Source organism: Anopheles gambiae, chromosome 2 (genome assembly GCF_943734735.2).
Source record: "Anopheles gambiae chromosome 2, idAnoGambNW_F1_1, whole genome shotgun sequence".
In the NCBI taxonomy this organism is placed as follows: domain Eukaryota; kingdom Metazoa; phylum Arthropoda; class Insecta; order Diptera; family Culicidae; genus Anopheles; species Anopheles gambiae.
This window is the reverse complement of record NC_064601.1, coordinates 111,501,335-111,517,413: the sequence shown is the minus strand read 5'-3', so window position 1 is coordinate 111,517,413 and position 16,079 is coordinate 111,501,335. Positions and strand designations below refer to the sequence as shown.

Here is a 16,079-nt window from a genome sequence, read left to right as displayed (position 1 = left end):
GTGCGGAGAAGGCACGAGACGACGAACCCGCGCCACCGCCGGGTTGATATATGACCGTGCTAAAAGTGAAGTTAGTCGAATTTCATGGACAAGAGACGTTTCGCAATGGTCGAAAATGGCAATCCGGTCGCGCTTCACCCGGTCCGCCCCGCATTGGGGCACGTAGGAATTGGCGACGAAAAATGCACAAGATGGTGACACGTGCGCGCTCGCGCGCTCGACTTTTTCTGCAAATCGTGCCACTTTTGCCAATAATGCTCGATAGCCCAAGTGTTTCCACTTCGTTATCGATAAGAAATCGCGCTTGAGTCTTCTTGTAAAGGGGGGGGGGGGGGTGTTTCTGCCTCGTCTGACGCCGTTTCGTAGCGTTACGGGCAGAAGATTATTGATTTTTCCAGCAAATCAAGCTACAATTGGTTTTCTTCCTTATGTGATGCATTATTCAACGGTGCACGCGATGGCACGCCGAAATGGAAGTAACGAATGGAAGCTTACCTGAAAGGGAATTTCCTTGTTCTTTTTGATTATGTGAAAGCCGCAGATTTTCGTCTCGTCCACCTTGATCAGTGGCGTTATCTCGACGAACGTTTCATTTTCCTTTATCAAGCCGTGGTACGAGTTTTCCAGGACGCGTTCTGCAACGAGAAAGACGGGATTGGAAAGATAAGTTAAATGTACAAGAGAGTAAAGTATTTATTATTATTTCAGCAGGGATATGCTTGAGTTTTAAAAGTAAAGGAATTTAATGTTACAAATTGATGTAGATACCAACTCCTAAAATGATTTGCAGCAGGACAAGATACCTGACAAGGTTTAGGGGTACTCAAAAACCACATAAATACAATATATACACACACACACACACTATTTAATTTCCCAAATCCAACATCAACCTGTAATGATGCGGCATCGGCGTGTTAATAATTTGTACTGTTTGCAATTAGTAAAGCCCTTCGAACACGAAATTACTGCGCACACGGATGTTTGCTGTTCGCCATTTCCCATTGCTCTGATTTCCAGTGCAAGAGCTTTCCATCAATATCGTTTGACACGCATCAGAGAAAGCACGATGTTTCCTTTTGCCGTGCGTATTACATTCCGGCCGGAACAAGCGCTCCAAGCCCCGCGTTCCGGCACAAGCGCCCCGGTGCAGTTTTGCACACATTGCAACTCCAGGAATTGAGAACATTAGACTCCCAGACCGACCATTTTTGCTCGGTACTGTACAATCGATATTGCTTTCATTTCCTCCTCGATAGTTCCGCCATTCCGACACACTGGAAGTACACTGGAAGTGAATAATTTTCTCGATAACCAACATGCATTTTCAATGCGCCTGTTATCACGGGTATTACACTTTTTCCCAGGAAACTGTCGCACGGTGAACACGGCTGTAGTAAGTACACACATGTTGGCATGTTGCGGCTCTGTTCGGCGGTGGTAGCTATCGATATTCATTACGCGACCACACAAATATTTTCCCAATGTAATTGGAAGCGGCAAACATTTTGGGGTGGCGTGTGTGGAGGAGCGTTAATTTTGGCGTCAGACTTCATTCCATACCGGTTCATGGTCAATCAGTTCCTGGGCGGAAAAGGGGCAGAGCTTTTAATGGGACAAAACTCTTCCGCAAAGCATCATGTTCCTGTGGACAAACATCGGGAATGTAATATTTCCAATTCTATTTCGAAATAGTTTTCTAAAAGTAAAGTTAATAGTTTTCCAATAGAAAGAAATTTTAGATTAATATTATATTTTTCTTTATCAAAAACATTATAGTAGCCCAAAGCCAAAGGACCCAATATCATAGAAACATCTAATCCCAACACTGCTGTATGTTTTTTTTTACCATTTTACTTCAGGTACGGATTAACGCTTCCTCAGCGAAATGAAGCACACGGAAATCCCCTTTTCTGATTTATTGTAAACCCCGAACGGAATAAATCAATCAAGCAAATAAAACGCTCGCATCAATCCTCACTAAAAATGGAGCTTAACTTACTTTTGGACCAATCGATCGCATCAAACGAGCGAGAATCCTGTCTGAGCTGAGATTCCTTCCCAGCGTCGGGGGCAAAAACTCCACTTCCTGCGTCAAACGCTCTTTACCACCGTCGCCTTAGCGCTACAGCCGGCAATCGGTTACATCGTGCTAGCAGTCGTGCCCCTTAGGATCAATCGATTGTTTCCGGTAGTGTTGAGCAAATTTGTCCGCACAGGAAATGGGCGGACTCTACAGCAAAAGAATAAAAGGTTCGAGGAAAAAGGATGGAATCGAAGAAAAATGGATGGCATAAAACGTACACATAGGAAGTGTATGTAGGGCGTCTGTGATGCGTGCGTGGAGATAAGCAAACACACATTAACTGGAAGCTGATACGAGGTTTGGCCCTATCAGCACCAGCAGCTGGACGTATGTTTCTAGCTGAAGCAAATAGACGACATAGAACTTTTTCTGTGGGCTTTTCAAAAACGAGCAAATTGAAATATAAAAACTGTATTGCAGCATTTTAATTACTTGCGGGCTGTTTCGCGCTGTCGATATTAGCTGCAACTTTTGCCATTTATCGTTGGGTTTATTTGCGCTCAATGCGGATTTGACGTATCAAAACCATATTAGATGGATTTAACAAAAAAAGAGCATTCCAACCACCGACCGAAAGGTTCAATACACAGAACAGGAACAAAAATCAATGAACGAACAAGCAGTTCAGCAACAAGAAAGGTCTGCTGCTGCCAGAAGGAATCGCACTTTGGCTGGGAATTAAAACAGATTACGTGCCCTGTCCGCCCGACTCCGAGAAGGGCAGTGGCCGGCCCCGAGGTTGATTTATATCGCTTGTGCCTCCTCCTCCTCCTCCTTTTTACTGGCTTTGGCAACATTTCTTTTCTGCACTTCTGCTTCAATTTTCACGCCTCCAGGTTTGGTTGGTAGGGCGCAACCCAGCATACGCGCGTAAAACTGAAATCCTCAGCTTAGCACCTTCTTCAACGGGGCTGGGTGGGATTGGTGTGTGCAAACAACACCCGCTGGTGGTGCAATGGGAGCTGATCGATACCGGGGAACTACCGGTGGTTTCGAGTCGACCGACCAACCAGCTGCTGCAAGGTGTCGACGACGTCCGCCCGGCCGACCTGTACAACCGTAAAAGTGCTGAAAGAAGTTAAAAAAGAAACCCCATGTGCCGTGTGTTGTAGAAGAAGCGTCGAACGGGACGGTTTGGAGAAAAGAGAGCTGTGCAACATCGAAACGGAAAGTGTCAACGGTTGTTTGCTGGCGGGAGTGTTTCCTTTTCTTTTTTGCTCGCACCAGTTTTGCTGACGGGTCGAATTTGGAATGGGTAATGTGTATCGGCTTATTTGTATGTAGCGCAGGTTATGTCTTAGCAAGAAAAGCAGTTTGAAATTTGACGGCCAGCAGCTCTTCGGGGAAATGTTTTATTTTTGTTATGTTGGCATGCTGAATTACTGATGATTGCATTAATTATGTCTACACTTGGTATTAAATACGTTTAGATCCCTTTTGCCAGAGTCAGACTATGAAAACTTCGTTTCATTTGAAATGTTAAAAAACATGAAATAATACAATTTGTTGGTGCCATGACCAGGATAGCATTCAGAGAAAAAAGATGAATCACACTCAAGCAAGATGCTGCAAGAGAGCAAAACAACCATCACCGCCAAGACCGTTGGTGTGAATCACACCACCCCAAAGAAGAAGAAGAAGAAGAGCAAAAAAGATCAAACCAAACCGATGTCCAACCCTCGCCACAAAGACACAAAACGGACTAAAAGTAGAACACTTTTAAAAAGCAAAGTCCAATAACCAAACCATAAAATCTACACCCGCAGCAGCAGCAGCAGCAGCCGCCCCAGTGTGATGTCCGTTCTATCGTCGATGCAGCCACCCAAACCCCCTCATGCGGGTGCAACGACAGAGGCAAGCAGAAAATACGATCGTCGTTGCCCAAAAATAAATGACAGCGCGCGCGCTACGGCGACACAGGGCACCGGGGCAAACACCCACCGATAGATTAATTCCGAACCAGAAAAAAGTGAACCTAAAAACCGAATAGAGTGGAAGCAACTGAGCGGCGGCTGAGGGTGGCGCAAAAGCAAATGTCGCTCCAAGTGATGACTGCAGGCGCACGCTGACACTTCCGACCGACACCGTCCACACACACACACGCTTGTGGGCGTTTTGGTGAGGGGCGAGACACCAAAGCGTATTCCACGGGAACGTGTGCGAACGCCTGCGGTGCGCCTTTGCACGTAGAATCTTATTTTTTTCACGGGTGGAGTAACCGAAAAGATCTTCTTGAAACAGCGTGTGGCACGTGGGAAAAGGCCCAAGGCGAGAAAAAAGTATCCCAAAGTCCTAATACAAAAGACAAAAACTACGGGGAAAAATGGAAAGAGCATCCAAATTAGATATCTGTTTTGGGGTCAGTATTAATCACCTATTCAAGCGTGCGGACATAAATCAATGTCTCCGCGAGCGAGCGGTGAAGTTACACCGTGGAACGGCAACGCGCAGTGTATTTATCGAGGGCAGAGGGGAGTTTCGTCGATAATGCTGCGCACCGGGAGTGTTAGTTAAGACAGCAACACAACACCACCAAGGGCACGATTACGAATGATGGATGCGCGTTCGGGGCACGGGTTTTTCGTTGCTGTTGGAGGGGATGATGTCGAACATAATTAGCAGCCATTTGTAGTCCGTTAAAGGTGACCATTTTTTGAGGCAGAAGAGTCAAGCCAGAGAGCATTCAACAAGTTTTCAAACGAACGTGTAACACCCGCACAGATAAAAACTGTACTTTTGTCATGCAAATTGCATACCTTTGATCGGAGAAAATTTACACAGTTAACGCTGTATGCAATACGCACTACAAAAAGGCGCCAAAATTGTAGGCAAATTACACGCGGCAAAACTTTCCTCTTTTGCAAGATTATTCATAGCTTATTTCGCTTTTGTTTAAACAAAATTAGCATTTTAAAGCATCAAGCACACCCACACACACCTTACACACGCTGGGACGGTCGAGCTGCAAGATGGAAAGAAAAATAAATAAAATGAACTCGAGGATTCTTGCTGAATTTAAACTGCATCCCTCCGCAGGATAACGTACGGAGGGAAACGCCGTCGCGCCACAGTGTGTGATCGCCAAAGCTCATGATTGCATTTATTTAAATGAGCTGCACCCCCATTAGCTCGACCCATCGCTCGCAAAGGGTTCTTGGTTATGAATAATAAAACATTCTCACTCGTGGACACGGAGCATGGAAGGCGCCGAGAACGGGTGCGGTGTTGTTCTTTCGCGTTGTAACGATCCGCTCCCTTCTCTTCGCACAACATTTTCACAAATTTCCTGTGCCCCTTTTTATTGTGACAGTAAGGGGTCTTCTTGGGATGTTGCGCTGTAGGTTTTTATGGTTTTGTGTGCCCATTTTCTTCTACCCCTCACTCTCACTGCGCGAACTATTCAACCGGGAAGCTGCTCTGTGTCGACGACGGTGGCACAGGACGGAAAACGTGTCTGCAATAGACTATTGACTAATTGTTGAGCTGACAGCAAAAGGGCACCGTCAAAAGATAATGCCGCTTGAGGAACCAGGGGAAGATACTGGTCCAACACAGGGCGACGGCGACGCGGGAACACCCCCATGTCTGAGAAGCTGTGTGTGTTTGCATGTTCTTTCTCTTTCAAAGCATTTATGCAAATAAGGTGCTTCCCGTTTGCGAGCTTTCCGGCGACTGGTAGAGCGTTTTGTGCGGGCACCCAACCCAACAAGGGTCGTCCTCGTGTACGGCCGAGTGGACAAGAGGAAGTTAAAGGACTGCTGGCCAGCTTTTCCCACTTCCCGCCCCACTTTCAGTCGTGAAAAATCATCTTCCATCATCATTCACGTTACCGCTACGACATTCACGACATCATCGAGGCACACATACAACCATCTACACACACACGCACACAGTAAACACTCTTCATCCCATTGTGTAAGCTGAAGAAGACTTGTGTCTTCTCTCGCTCTCTGCAAAGCGGGCAACGCTCCAACCGCAGAAGACAACAAGGCGAGCGTGTGTGTGTGTGCTCGTAAGTTTACAAGCAAGAAACAACAACAAAAATCACCACAAATAAAACAACAGCGTCGACAGCAACAGGGGAAAGTGGCGGGTGCAAACACTGGAGAGCTTTGCACAATCGTTTTACATACATAATCCCGCGTCTAATGTTGCTGCATAAATTGTGCTTTCCTGGTTGAGTTTGTGTCGCCCGGCCCGGCTACGTTTGCGGCTTTGTACACGTTTTCTTCACAGGCCCGCTTCTTCTCCAGTGCCCGTGAAACTCGCGATGTACAACAAGCCAACTCCTTCTCCTCTTCTCTCTCACAAAGCTAAGCAGCACCCCCGGGCGAAGGAAAGCAATATATATTTGCTTCAGCCTTGTCGAGTTTTTGCGATGGGATCAGTTTAAATCCTTGCCCGCACCGCGATTTAAGCCCGAGAGACAATCTTGCAGCATTATTCGTTGGTGACATTGCAGGCAGCTGTTTGTTGCACTCAACATCCAGCTGCATCCCATTGTTTAATGCAGACATTGCCAAAGTGCATTAGTAATTTGAGTTTGAGTGTCGCTGAGTGCATTCTGCGGAAGGATCACGTGAAAGTGTGGACACGAGTAAATATTTTAGAAATATTCCCTTCAGGGGACTTTACAGTATCTGAGGGCTCATCAGAGCTATCTGTTGTCTTTATCTAACTGGTACGACATTGTTGGTATCGTTGTCAATCGTATGAACTGCTGAGTTTACTAGAAGAGTTGACTTCAAGACCCTCATTCATTGAAGATCTTCCAACATCAATCCATAGGAATGCAATATCAGAATACGTTAGATCTCTTAGATCGATTCTTTGCTACTCATCAGCATCCCCTTAGAGCTCAAATAAAGACTGCACTACTTTTTCTCCAAGTTTGAACATTAAATTAAGTATACAAATAAACTCATATCTTCTTACACAAGTTCAAAGAACCCAAGCAGTTATTAGAAATTGCCTGACTTCACAGTTCCTATTAAGTACCTTACAGTTTCAAGTAAATAGTAAATGCTTCCTCTCCATTTTTCACCCGAAGACTTCACATTTTCGATGGGCTGTACGGTTTTTTGCCACTAGATTTACTCCGAGCACAAGCTGAACGCTGAACTTCTCTTCAGAAAGCTTAATGTGGCATGTAAAAAGCTCCACGGAGTGGAGCAGCTTTGTTTCGCTGTGCCATTTTCGTTTCTGTCTCATTGCGCCGCATTGCTTTTTTTCGATTTTCGACAAAAGCAGTCCAATGTGTCTGGATTTCACGGACGTGAGCCATCCGTGAACCGAAAACCGAGCCAGGCACATCAATTTGGTTCGAGATCCTTGGGGGATCAGCTCGTTTCTGTATGTGCTTCCTCTCGCTTTTTTCAACATTGGGTGGTTTTGTGTGAATAAAATTGCTTGGTACGGTACTTCACAGGATTTGGGTTTTCATCATGTACCAGTATGTGTGCGCGCGCGCGTGTGTATAGGTTTTTTGCTCCTTTCAATCTCAAACACACATTCCGTACATCGCCAACCAAACCAGAATAATGCTATCTTCATGGTCGCCGCCTCCATCACCAAACCGTCATGTGCACACGTTGCAGTTATCGTCCTTCCGAAAAGAGACACCGCCACGACCCAACACTCCTGCCATCGGTGGCTCTCGCGAGCAGTCTTTTTTGTTCGCCCGACATCAAAGTTTGAGGCAGGAATTGTATTCTCATATTTCGATGAAACTCATTTTTTCCTGTTGCTCTCCTCCCCGTCGGCAATACTGTAACAATTCGCAGTGACGCTGATGTTTCCTCCCAAATAAAATAGGGAGAAATTGGAGGAAAAGAATTGCATGAAACGGACAATGTCTGCGTAGTCGGGGGAACTTGACGTCTGTACGCCGGGTCCATAACGGACTCCCATTTCAGTAACTGTCGGCCGTTCTCTCTTTTTTTTTCGAAGTGAACTTTTCAGTTTTGCTCAAAAAGGACCTTGTCAATCGGAGGGATAAAAAATGGCAAATACAGCAACATTAAACGACACTTCCACGTTTTGCCTCCCCGTTCGTTGGACTGATTTCAGCCACAAAGGTACACAGCAGGCCACAAAAAAAAGTAATTCGTTGACACAATTCGAATCCTGCGCCTCCATTTTTACCGTTTCTTTCTTTTATTTTTTTGCCCGGTCACTGCTGCCGTGTGCCGTACAAAGTTCACCACCAGCTCAAAATGCCATTGGGGGCGCACACATAAAACGGAATAGCAGTATTACATTATGTTTTTATATTATGTCAATATCCTTGCCCGGTGCATTGGTCGACCTAAATTACATCTCCGCTCCGCTGCTGGGGGGTTACTTCCTGCCCAAGGTTTGCGGCACCGGGGAGAGCAGCGCAGTTCCGAAATGTGGCCATATTTCGCGCTCGAATAAAGCGTTAGTGTGTCACCGTTTCACCTCTTCCTCTTTGCCCACCGTTTGCCGCTTTGGGAAATGTCCCAGTAACCCTTATTGCTTCGGTGAGCGAAGCCAGAAGGGCGGCGACGGCGGCTGCTGACGAGATTTCCCATCTCAGCTGCCAGCCGGCTTCGCCAAAACCGGTAATGGGATTTGTTTGACGATGTTCTATTCTTAATCCTTTAAAATGAAATTGATGTTATTCCTTGGTGAACAAAACTCTCGGCAGCTTCCGGCATGGTTTTTAGCTTGTTTGAGGCAGGCAAGACGACCGACCGGACGGGATTAGACGGTTGTTATTGGATCATTTTAGACAAAATAGCTTATACAAAATGGAAAATAAGAACAAGAGCGTAACATAAGGACACTAATCTGGCTGAAGAAGCGCATATTTTAAACTGTTGCGCAACCTCTTGCTCTTTCCTGACAGGGAGCAAGATGAAGTACAAGCAATGTTCTCCCGTTTGTTAACACTCCATTGGTATGCAAAACTACACATTCTAAAGTGTTCAACGTTATGATGAAAAAAGAAGTATTTTGTTCAGCACTACACTAGAATGATTATTTGCGAGCGTTACTGTCTTCGTGACTAATAAAATGTTTCAACCGGTACGGCATAGTTTTCTGTTTTCCTTCCAAACATACTTATCTGCTCGTGCTCGTCACCCACTCTATGTGTGTGTGTGTTTCGGTTGCACTTGTTACCGAGCGGTACCGGCAACCCCATGTGGGAAGGTGGAGAAGGTTGCAATTACCGTACCATACCGATGGGCAAACAAACAAACACCGGTGAGATGACAATATTTTGCCAACCTTCGGAGGACGAGCGGCAGCTCAACCTCGGCTGAAAACGCCAACGAAACGAACGCCCATCTTCCTCTGCCGGAAACGGTTAGCTACATCCCACGGGCGCCGCCCAAGAAAGGAAACAGTCCCCGATACACAGGGCGATGTGACGAAGCAGAAGCAGTTTCCAACCAGCCGTGAAATCTCTTCTTTTCTCCGTACACACAACACACCGGAGGGCCCCGCGGTGGTTCGGAAGGAAGATAAATGAGTTTAGTATGTAAACAGCGTGATTTCAACACACACACACACAACGAACAGAGAGCGAGCGACACGGCCATACGGTCGGTTGAGTGCTGCTTATCTCGCCTGCCTCGAAAACCCCATCCCGTGGAATAGTTTTGTTGTCATCGGCTCCGGTGCGCGCTTAACGGTGGCCGATCTTCCGTCGGTGTGTTGCTCTTTTGCACCCCCACGACACGACGGCGGGAAAGCGGAGGCTAAAAATAAATGTGCATCATAAAATGCACCTCAACACACGGGAGTCGACGACGACGACGACAGGGACGGTTTGCTTTCTTTTGTTTGGCTTTGATTTCTTGCGACAGAGGCATTTCGCTTGGCCAGTCTTCTTCTCCATTGGGGAGAAGTTGAAGGAATTTAAAAAATATGAATGCACTTCACTTTCGGAATGGAGCAAAATGTCACACAAACACATACGGCCACAAACTTTGGTCCCAGTTTAATGCTATGCTAATCCTGATCGTGATGCGATACTGTCGCAGAAAAGCGTTGATGCCTGGTGGTGGCACATACGATATGTGTCGCATCCATGTACACAGATAAAACTAACGTTCTGATAGTATAATGTTGACATTTGTAATAAAACATTCCTTCTAACAAGAGCAGCTCACACATATCCAAATTGGATGCCATTGAGCTCACATTTTGCTTCAAATTCTCTAACTTCAAGAGCCAAAACCAACTCCAAAACGAATTTACCTCATTATGTAATTCTGAATACCATAATAAAAGGTAAATAAAGAAACCCTGACTACATCAACCTTACGGCCGTTAGCCAACTAACTGCTGACCAAGCATGACCAAAACACCAGTCCAGTTTTGCTTACATTGAACGTGTTATTTCTCTCTGCCCCACCGTGTTTGATAAATAATGTGATACACTTTGGTGGAAACGATCGAAGAAAATTAATCATTTCATTCCAACGTGCACGGGGGAGTGTGATTTACTTTTCCAGATAAGCAAAACCACAAACTCACCGCCGCTACTCTCACACACGTTCGCTTGACCGTTCAGTGCCAGGCTGAATGGCTGAGTAGCGGGAGAAAAGAGAACGAACTAAGTTGACCACAGGCAAACTCCACGTGATATCTAACATCAACCAATAAAAAGGAATGAAAGGTGCGCAATTGTTACCGGGACGAAAATGGAACGTAATCATTATTTGTGCCGTTCAACGTGTATACCAAAAGGAGCACCTAAAAAAAACACGCCCCAAGTTCAAGCGAAGCAGAATGTCCCGGGAAGGTTCTCGTGCGTTGTTTGCTGGGAATGATCGGAAGGCACCCGAAGAGCGTTGAGTAACAGAGAGTTACCCGGGGTGCTTGTGGAAGTGAGTGTGGAAAATTCCGGGCCGGTTGGCGACGGGCTTAAGTTGAAAAACATTAGGACAGGACGTCCTCCAACAATTCCAACCCGAACCCAAACCCCAAGGTCAAAGTGCCTGAAGTGCCCGGGAATAAGCAGTGCCTGGGATGGGGAGTCAAATGGACACGAGGAGGGTCGAGGCTACTATTCGTCGAAAGGCCGGTTGACGCCTGCCTGCCACGCTTTGATGGCTCGTGTCCGTTTCTAATGGGAAATAATGTTGGGCTTACCACCAGTGGTGCCGAGGAAGCTTTGGTTTATGTGTTCTCCGACCTTATAAGTACCAGCGCATGAGGGGAGGATTAAATAGCACCCCAAAATGCGCACCCTGGTATTGATTTTTTGTCGTTGATGTTGGCTGCTTTTCGAATCGGTACGTGCGTGAGAGTACCAGTGCTTCCCGCTAAGGTACTTGGGTTTGATTTAGTTTGGGAGTTCGTTTGAAGTTTTGGCTCTTTTACTTAAAAGGAATTGTCCTTTTATTGATGGGAACGATTCCCAGTTAATAACAAGCACAGTACGGAATAATTCCGGTACTAACAAAGCTAGTAGACTTTACCAAATAAATGCCCCCACCGTTCGAGGCAGAACACATTTGCAGGTGTCTGAAATCGGCAAACTGGCACGTTCTGTGTTCGAGAACACTCTTTGCCAACCCTCCATTTCTCTGATGCTCAGTTACCGGAAGCGGTTTGCACACACAAAAAGTAGTGCAGACACTGTGGGGGTGGGGAATAAAAATTCCCACACAAAAAGGCACCATACACTTGTCACCCCCTTGTTCGGTGCTTTCGCAAAATGCGGAAATCTGAGAAGCCCATTGGAAGCCAGTGGTAACGGTGCTCAAACTTTTCTGCAATATCATCACCCCAAGGGTAGACCGGCAGTTTCTGTTTATTTCAATTTAGGTTTGTGTCCTTTCTAGTATTGCGTCTTTTCCCCTATCCACCATCCACCAGCCCTCACACAGAGCGTGGTCACGTTTTTATCGATTTCAAAGAATTGGGTGGAAAATTATTTGCAATGCCAGCGTATATAGCGAAGACGCCAGCATGATAGCACACATACAGCATTGTAGACACACATATGCACCCTAGTCCAGTGTGGTTGAAGTTGTAGTTGCAGATCATTTAAATAATAAACGTAAGGATACGACACTGCACAATAATGGAGCTGATAAAAGGAGGTCATAAGTATGGTTGAAGGTGAGCAGTGGCTGTGTGCACTAACGATATGGGGGTGTACTTTTGGGAAAGTGGTATGATGGTATGCATTGTATTAGTGCTACACACAATTTGGAATAAAAAGCGGAAGCGTGGTTAGCACAACAACCTCCATTATATAATTTTTGTACGGTCAAAACATCGGTAGCGTTCATTGTTATTAGTATAATGCAAAGTGTTATTACAAAGGAGTCTTAACTTATGACAAATATTTCAAGGAAATAGAGAAGAGAACCTACAAATCCCAGAGTTGCTTTAAATTGTGGCTTAAGAATGACTAAAGATTCTAGAAAATATTTGAGGATCTTTTCAAGCGTTTCCATAGAAAAAATATCAAATTTTGGAGATGTTAGAGAGCCATTTGAATGGAAATTATGAAACTTATTATCAAAGGCATCTCTTTGAATTGTAATCACTAAAATAACGTTCACAAAAGCAACAGTTTACGCTTCCGCCGATTAGTTCCTTCACGCAGTTCCAATTTCCAAATGGATCGTAACTATCTATGCAAAGTTTTTCCCATTAACCCAAATCTAATAGTAGATTCTCAGCACAGGTAAAAAAAAAACCACACCCAAAAGCGGTGAAATAATTGGTGTCCTATTATTAAAACTAATCAAAACTACCAAACCTCGCATACGGCGACGCAGTCCAAAATTAACACACCGACATTGATCCTGCGTGACCTTTATCGATAAGCGCGATAACGCCTGTGAACCTGTGAACTGACTGGCATCAAACCGTAGCCACCAGCCGACCAGCGAGACTAGATTTGGATCCTTCAGATCCAGATGGATTGCTCCATCGAGCAACCTCCCTGCTGGAAATAATTATCATTTCACCCTGGCAGCAATCTTCGCTTCATTCGCGTACGTGACCCCGTGAAGCAGGTCACCCTTCTGTATACCCACCAACTAAGGCATCACCAGTATACGAAACCCGATCGCGGAAAGCGGAAAGAAAATTGGCTCCGATTGGGCAGGATGTGTGATGGAGTGTAACAGCCAATTACAGGTGCTCTTTATGCTGCTTCCGACGCGAGCCGTCTAAGGGCGTACTACCAGGCGAGCGCATCAAATCAAATTATATTTCGATTCAATTATTACTCCGTTCGGGTGGTCCGCTTTCCGTTGGGCTGTGCACACCAGACGCACGCAGATAAAAGGACATAGATCCGGGCGGGTATGGGAAAAACGAGCGTATAAACGAGTCAAAACGAGGCAGCAGTAGCAGCAGCAGTAACGTGCAGGGTATGTCCCGCACTGTCGACGGCGCACATCAGCCCGAAAGCATCCACGCGGAGTCTCGAGTCGTTTGAGAGACTTCGCTTGTTTGCTAGTCGGACGCCCCGAGCATCCCACCAATGATTGGCACTTGTTCAGTGTTTCGTCAACTGCTGCAGCTGACGGACCCCGGGTTTCGGTTTTTTGGAAGGACACACACACACATACACACGAAAGTATTCGGACGAGTCACCATCACGCGCTATTAAAAACAATTACACGCCAAAGGGTGAGTCGCAAAATTAAATTAAATGAACAGAAATTAAAAACACGAGCGAGCAGCTTCTTCGGTGGAAGGATGAGTAGATTCCAAGGTTTCTTTTTTTTTGGGGAGCTTGTGTGTGTGATGCTTTCAAACCTTTGCCGAATCAAGTGGGGTCCTTTTTTCCCTCCGGTGGTACCGTTTGGAATACCACCGCGTTGAGGATCCGTTGGGCGCTAAATGTAAAATGTCCTTTTTTGTGCGCGATACACCGGACGCTTTATCTCGCGCAAAGCTGCAGGGAGAGCATTTGCATGTTTTTTGCTTTCCCCTTGTTTTTGTAATCCTTTAGGATTCCGGGCATGTGATGGTATGCGATCGCCGGCTTCATGTCCCGGGTTTTACGGGGCAAATAACACAACCATAACTCTCGGTCCGCTGGGCTTTGCTGCTGTACGTGTGCGCGTCGTCCACCGCGTTTTCTGCCATTTTGGTGCTTTTGGGGTGTTTGGAGTGTTGCTTACCCGGCGTACCGTTTTGGCAAATAATGTCCTTACCTGGGAGGAAACGGGATAAAGGAGAGCAGATAAAAGAGAATCGTTATTAATTGACGTTTAATTGAAATTTACATTCCGATTGCTACGCAAAAATAATACAGCTATGGCAGGCGCACGTCGGAAGGGTCGTGCCGTGGAGGAGGTAAACTAATTTCCCATTATGTTCCGCTCGCTTAGAGCGGATTCGTTTTCGGTGGGCGAGGCGGCTACTGTGCCACGTGGACGTGGGATAGGTACCCGGAAATTCATCGCGTTGGATGTTATGGTTTCAAACGGGATAAAAAGATGATCAGTTTTAAAGCTTTTTAACTTCTTAACTAGATGAAATTGGAGCCAGCTGCATCTTCATAAATTTGGAGTACTGTCTTTTAATTCCTGAGGAATGCATTACACAGATATAGTTGTCCAGAAGTGTACGCCACCTCAATCGACGTCATACATTGAAATGTAACACAAGATTGAACAAATAATCGATTTCAATGCGTCACAGAGAGCGTCCTCACAGCATCCAACTTCAAGAGAACGCAAGCAAACCCACGTCACAAAGCTGCCCGATACGAAAGGATACGTGCAACAGAAAGATAGAGTATTGATCTTCCATATTTGCGATTAAAGCACACCCCTCTCGCCCACGAGGGAAACCCGGATGCCCTACATAGAACGCTTTGAAGGACACAAACACCCACTGCGGCACAAGCAAAGCAAGCGATATGTAGGAAAGGCTAGTATCGCACCTTTACACAAAGTTATCTGTGAGCAAATAGAATCACTTTCTGGCATCGGTTACCGGGCAGGATCTACTTTCATCCGAGGTTCGTATCCTGGGAGCGGTATCCGAGGTTGTTAGCAGCACAAATGCTTGTTAGGATAGCTCAAAGAGATGTGTTCTTCTACCATAATGATCACACACACAGACAGCTTCCAGTTAGATGCTGGAGCCCGTTTCCATATCGGAACACTAACGCCACGCTAAAATCATTTTATCTCAAGAAAACTACAGCCCACTCCTCGGTGGGTCTCGCCTTATTTATTTTAATTGCAATCCTTACATCACACGCACGCTATACGAATATGGGGTGGTTGTGCTGTCAGGCGCAGGAAAGCCTCGCGAGAGCAGTAAGAAGACGATGGGGAAAGACAAAACCCTTCGGCGTGTGGTCGGCCGCCCTGGTGTCTCGCTTAATGAAGTGGTAAACAGCTGCAGCCGGGCAGCAAATGATGCAACGCAACGCATCCATCTTGCGGCCTAATTGAATGAGCGCCGTGTGTGAAGATTAAGGCGACACCGGTGTGTGCATATAGTGAAGATGATGCGCTTGTGCTAGAGCGGAAAGTTTCAAGAGCTCCCCGGGTACGCAACATTGTTTACACGAGCTGCCGCTGGTTAACAAAGCGCCTGCGAGAGCGAGCCTTTGGCATGTGTGAAAAAGGAGGAAACAGTGGGTATCGTTAGATTACGTTGGAAAAAGAGGGTTTTGTTACAAACGCTCTTAACCACATTGGAGAAGTGTTTTAATCAGCATTGATCCGTAAAACAAATACGGGAGCTTGAAGTAAGCATGTGTGTATTCTTGCGTGTACAACTCTTGGTGGATGTATTGTAGCAATATTCTTGATGGATACATCATAGGAAGGACATACGAACTGACGACTCCAGTTGTTTTGGAGCACTTTTCACGTATTTTTCAAGTAGTTGTAATATTATAAGCATTTTGAAATTTCATTATTCCTTCTATTTAAAGGTTTTTTAAACTGATTTTAAGCGAAACTTATCTCAATATTTTGTAGGCAATCTTTTTCAAAACGAGTTTACAAACAACATTGTTCTCCAA

At 45.7% G+C, this 16,079-nt stretch overlaps 1 protein-coding gene across 9 annotated transcripts in view; it reads right to left on the bottom strand.

Annotated features, from left to right (window-relative positions):
• Positions 1 to 16,079, bottom strand: part of LOC4576322 (calsyntenin-1) — an 87,871-nt gene that overhangs the window by 31,282 nt on the left and 40,510 nt on the right. For all 9 annotated transcript variants that reach the window (XM_061646607.1, XM_061646608.1, XM_061646604.1 and 6 more), the window contains exon 3: positions 496 to 635. In XM_061646607.1, coding sequence (XP_061502591.1) covers positions 496 to 635 — 140 coding nt within the window. The remainder of the gene's footprint in view (positions 1 to 495; positions 636 to 16,079) is intronic.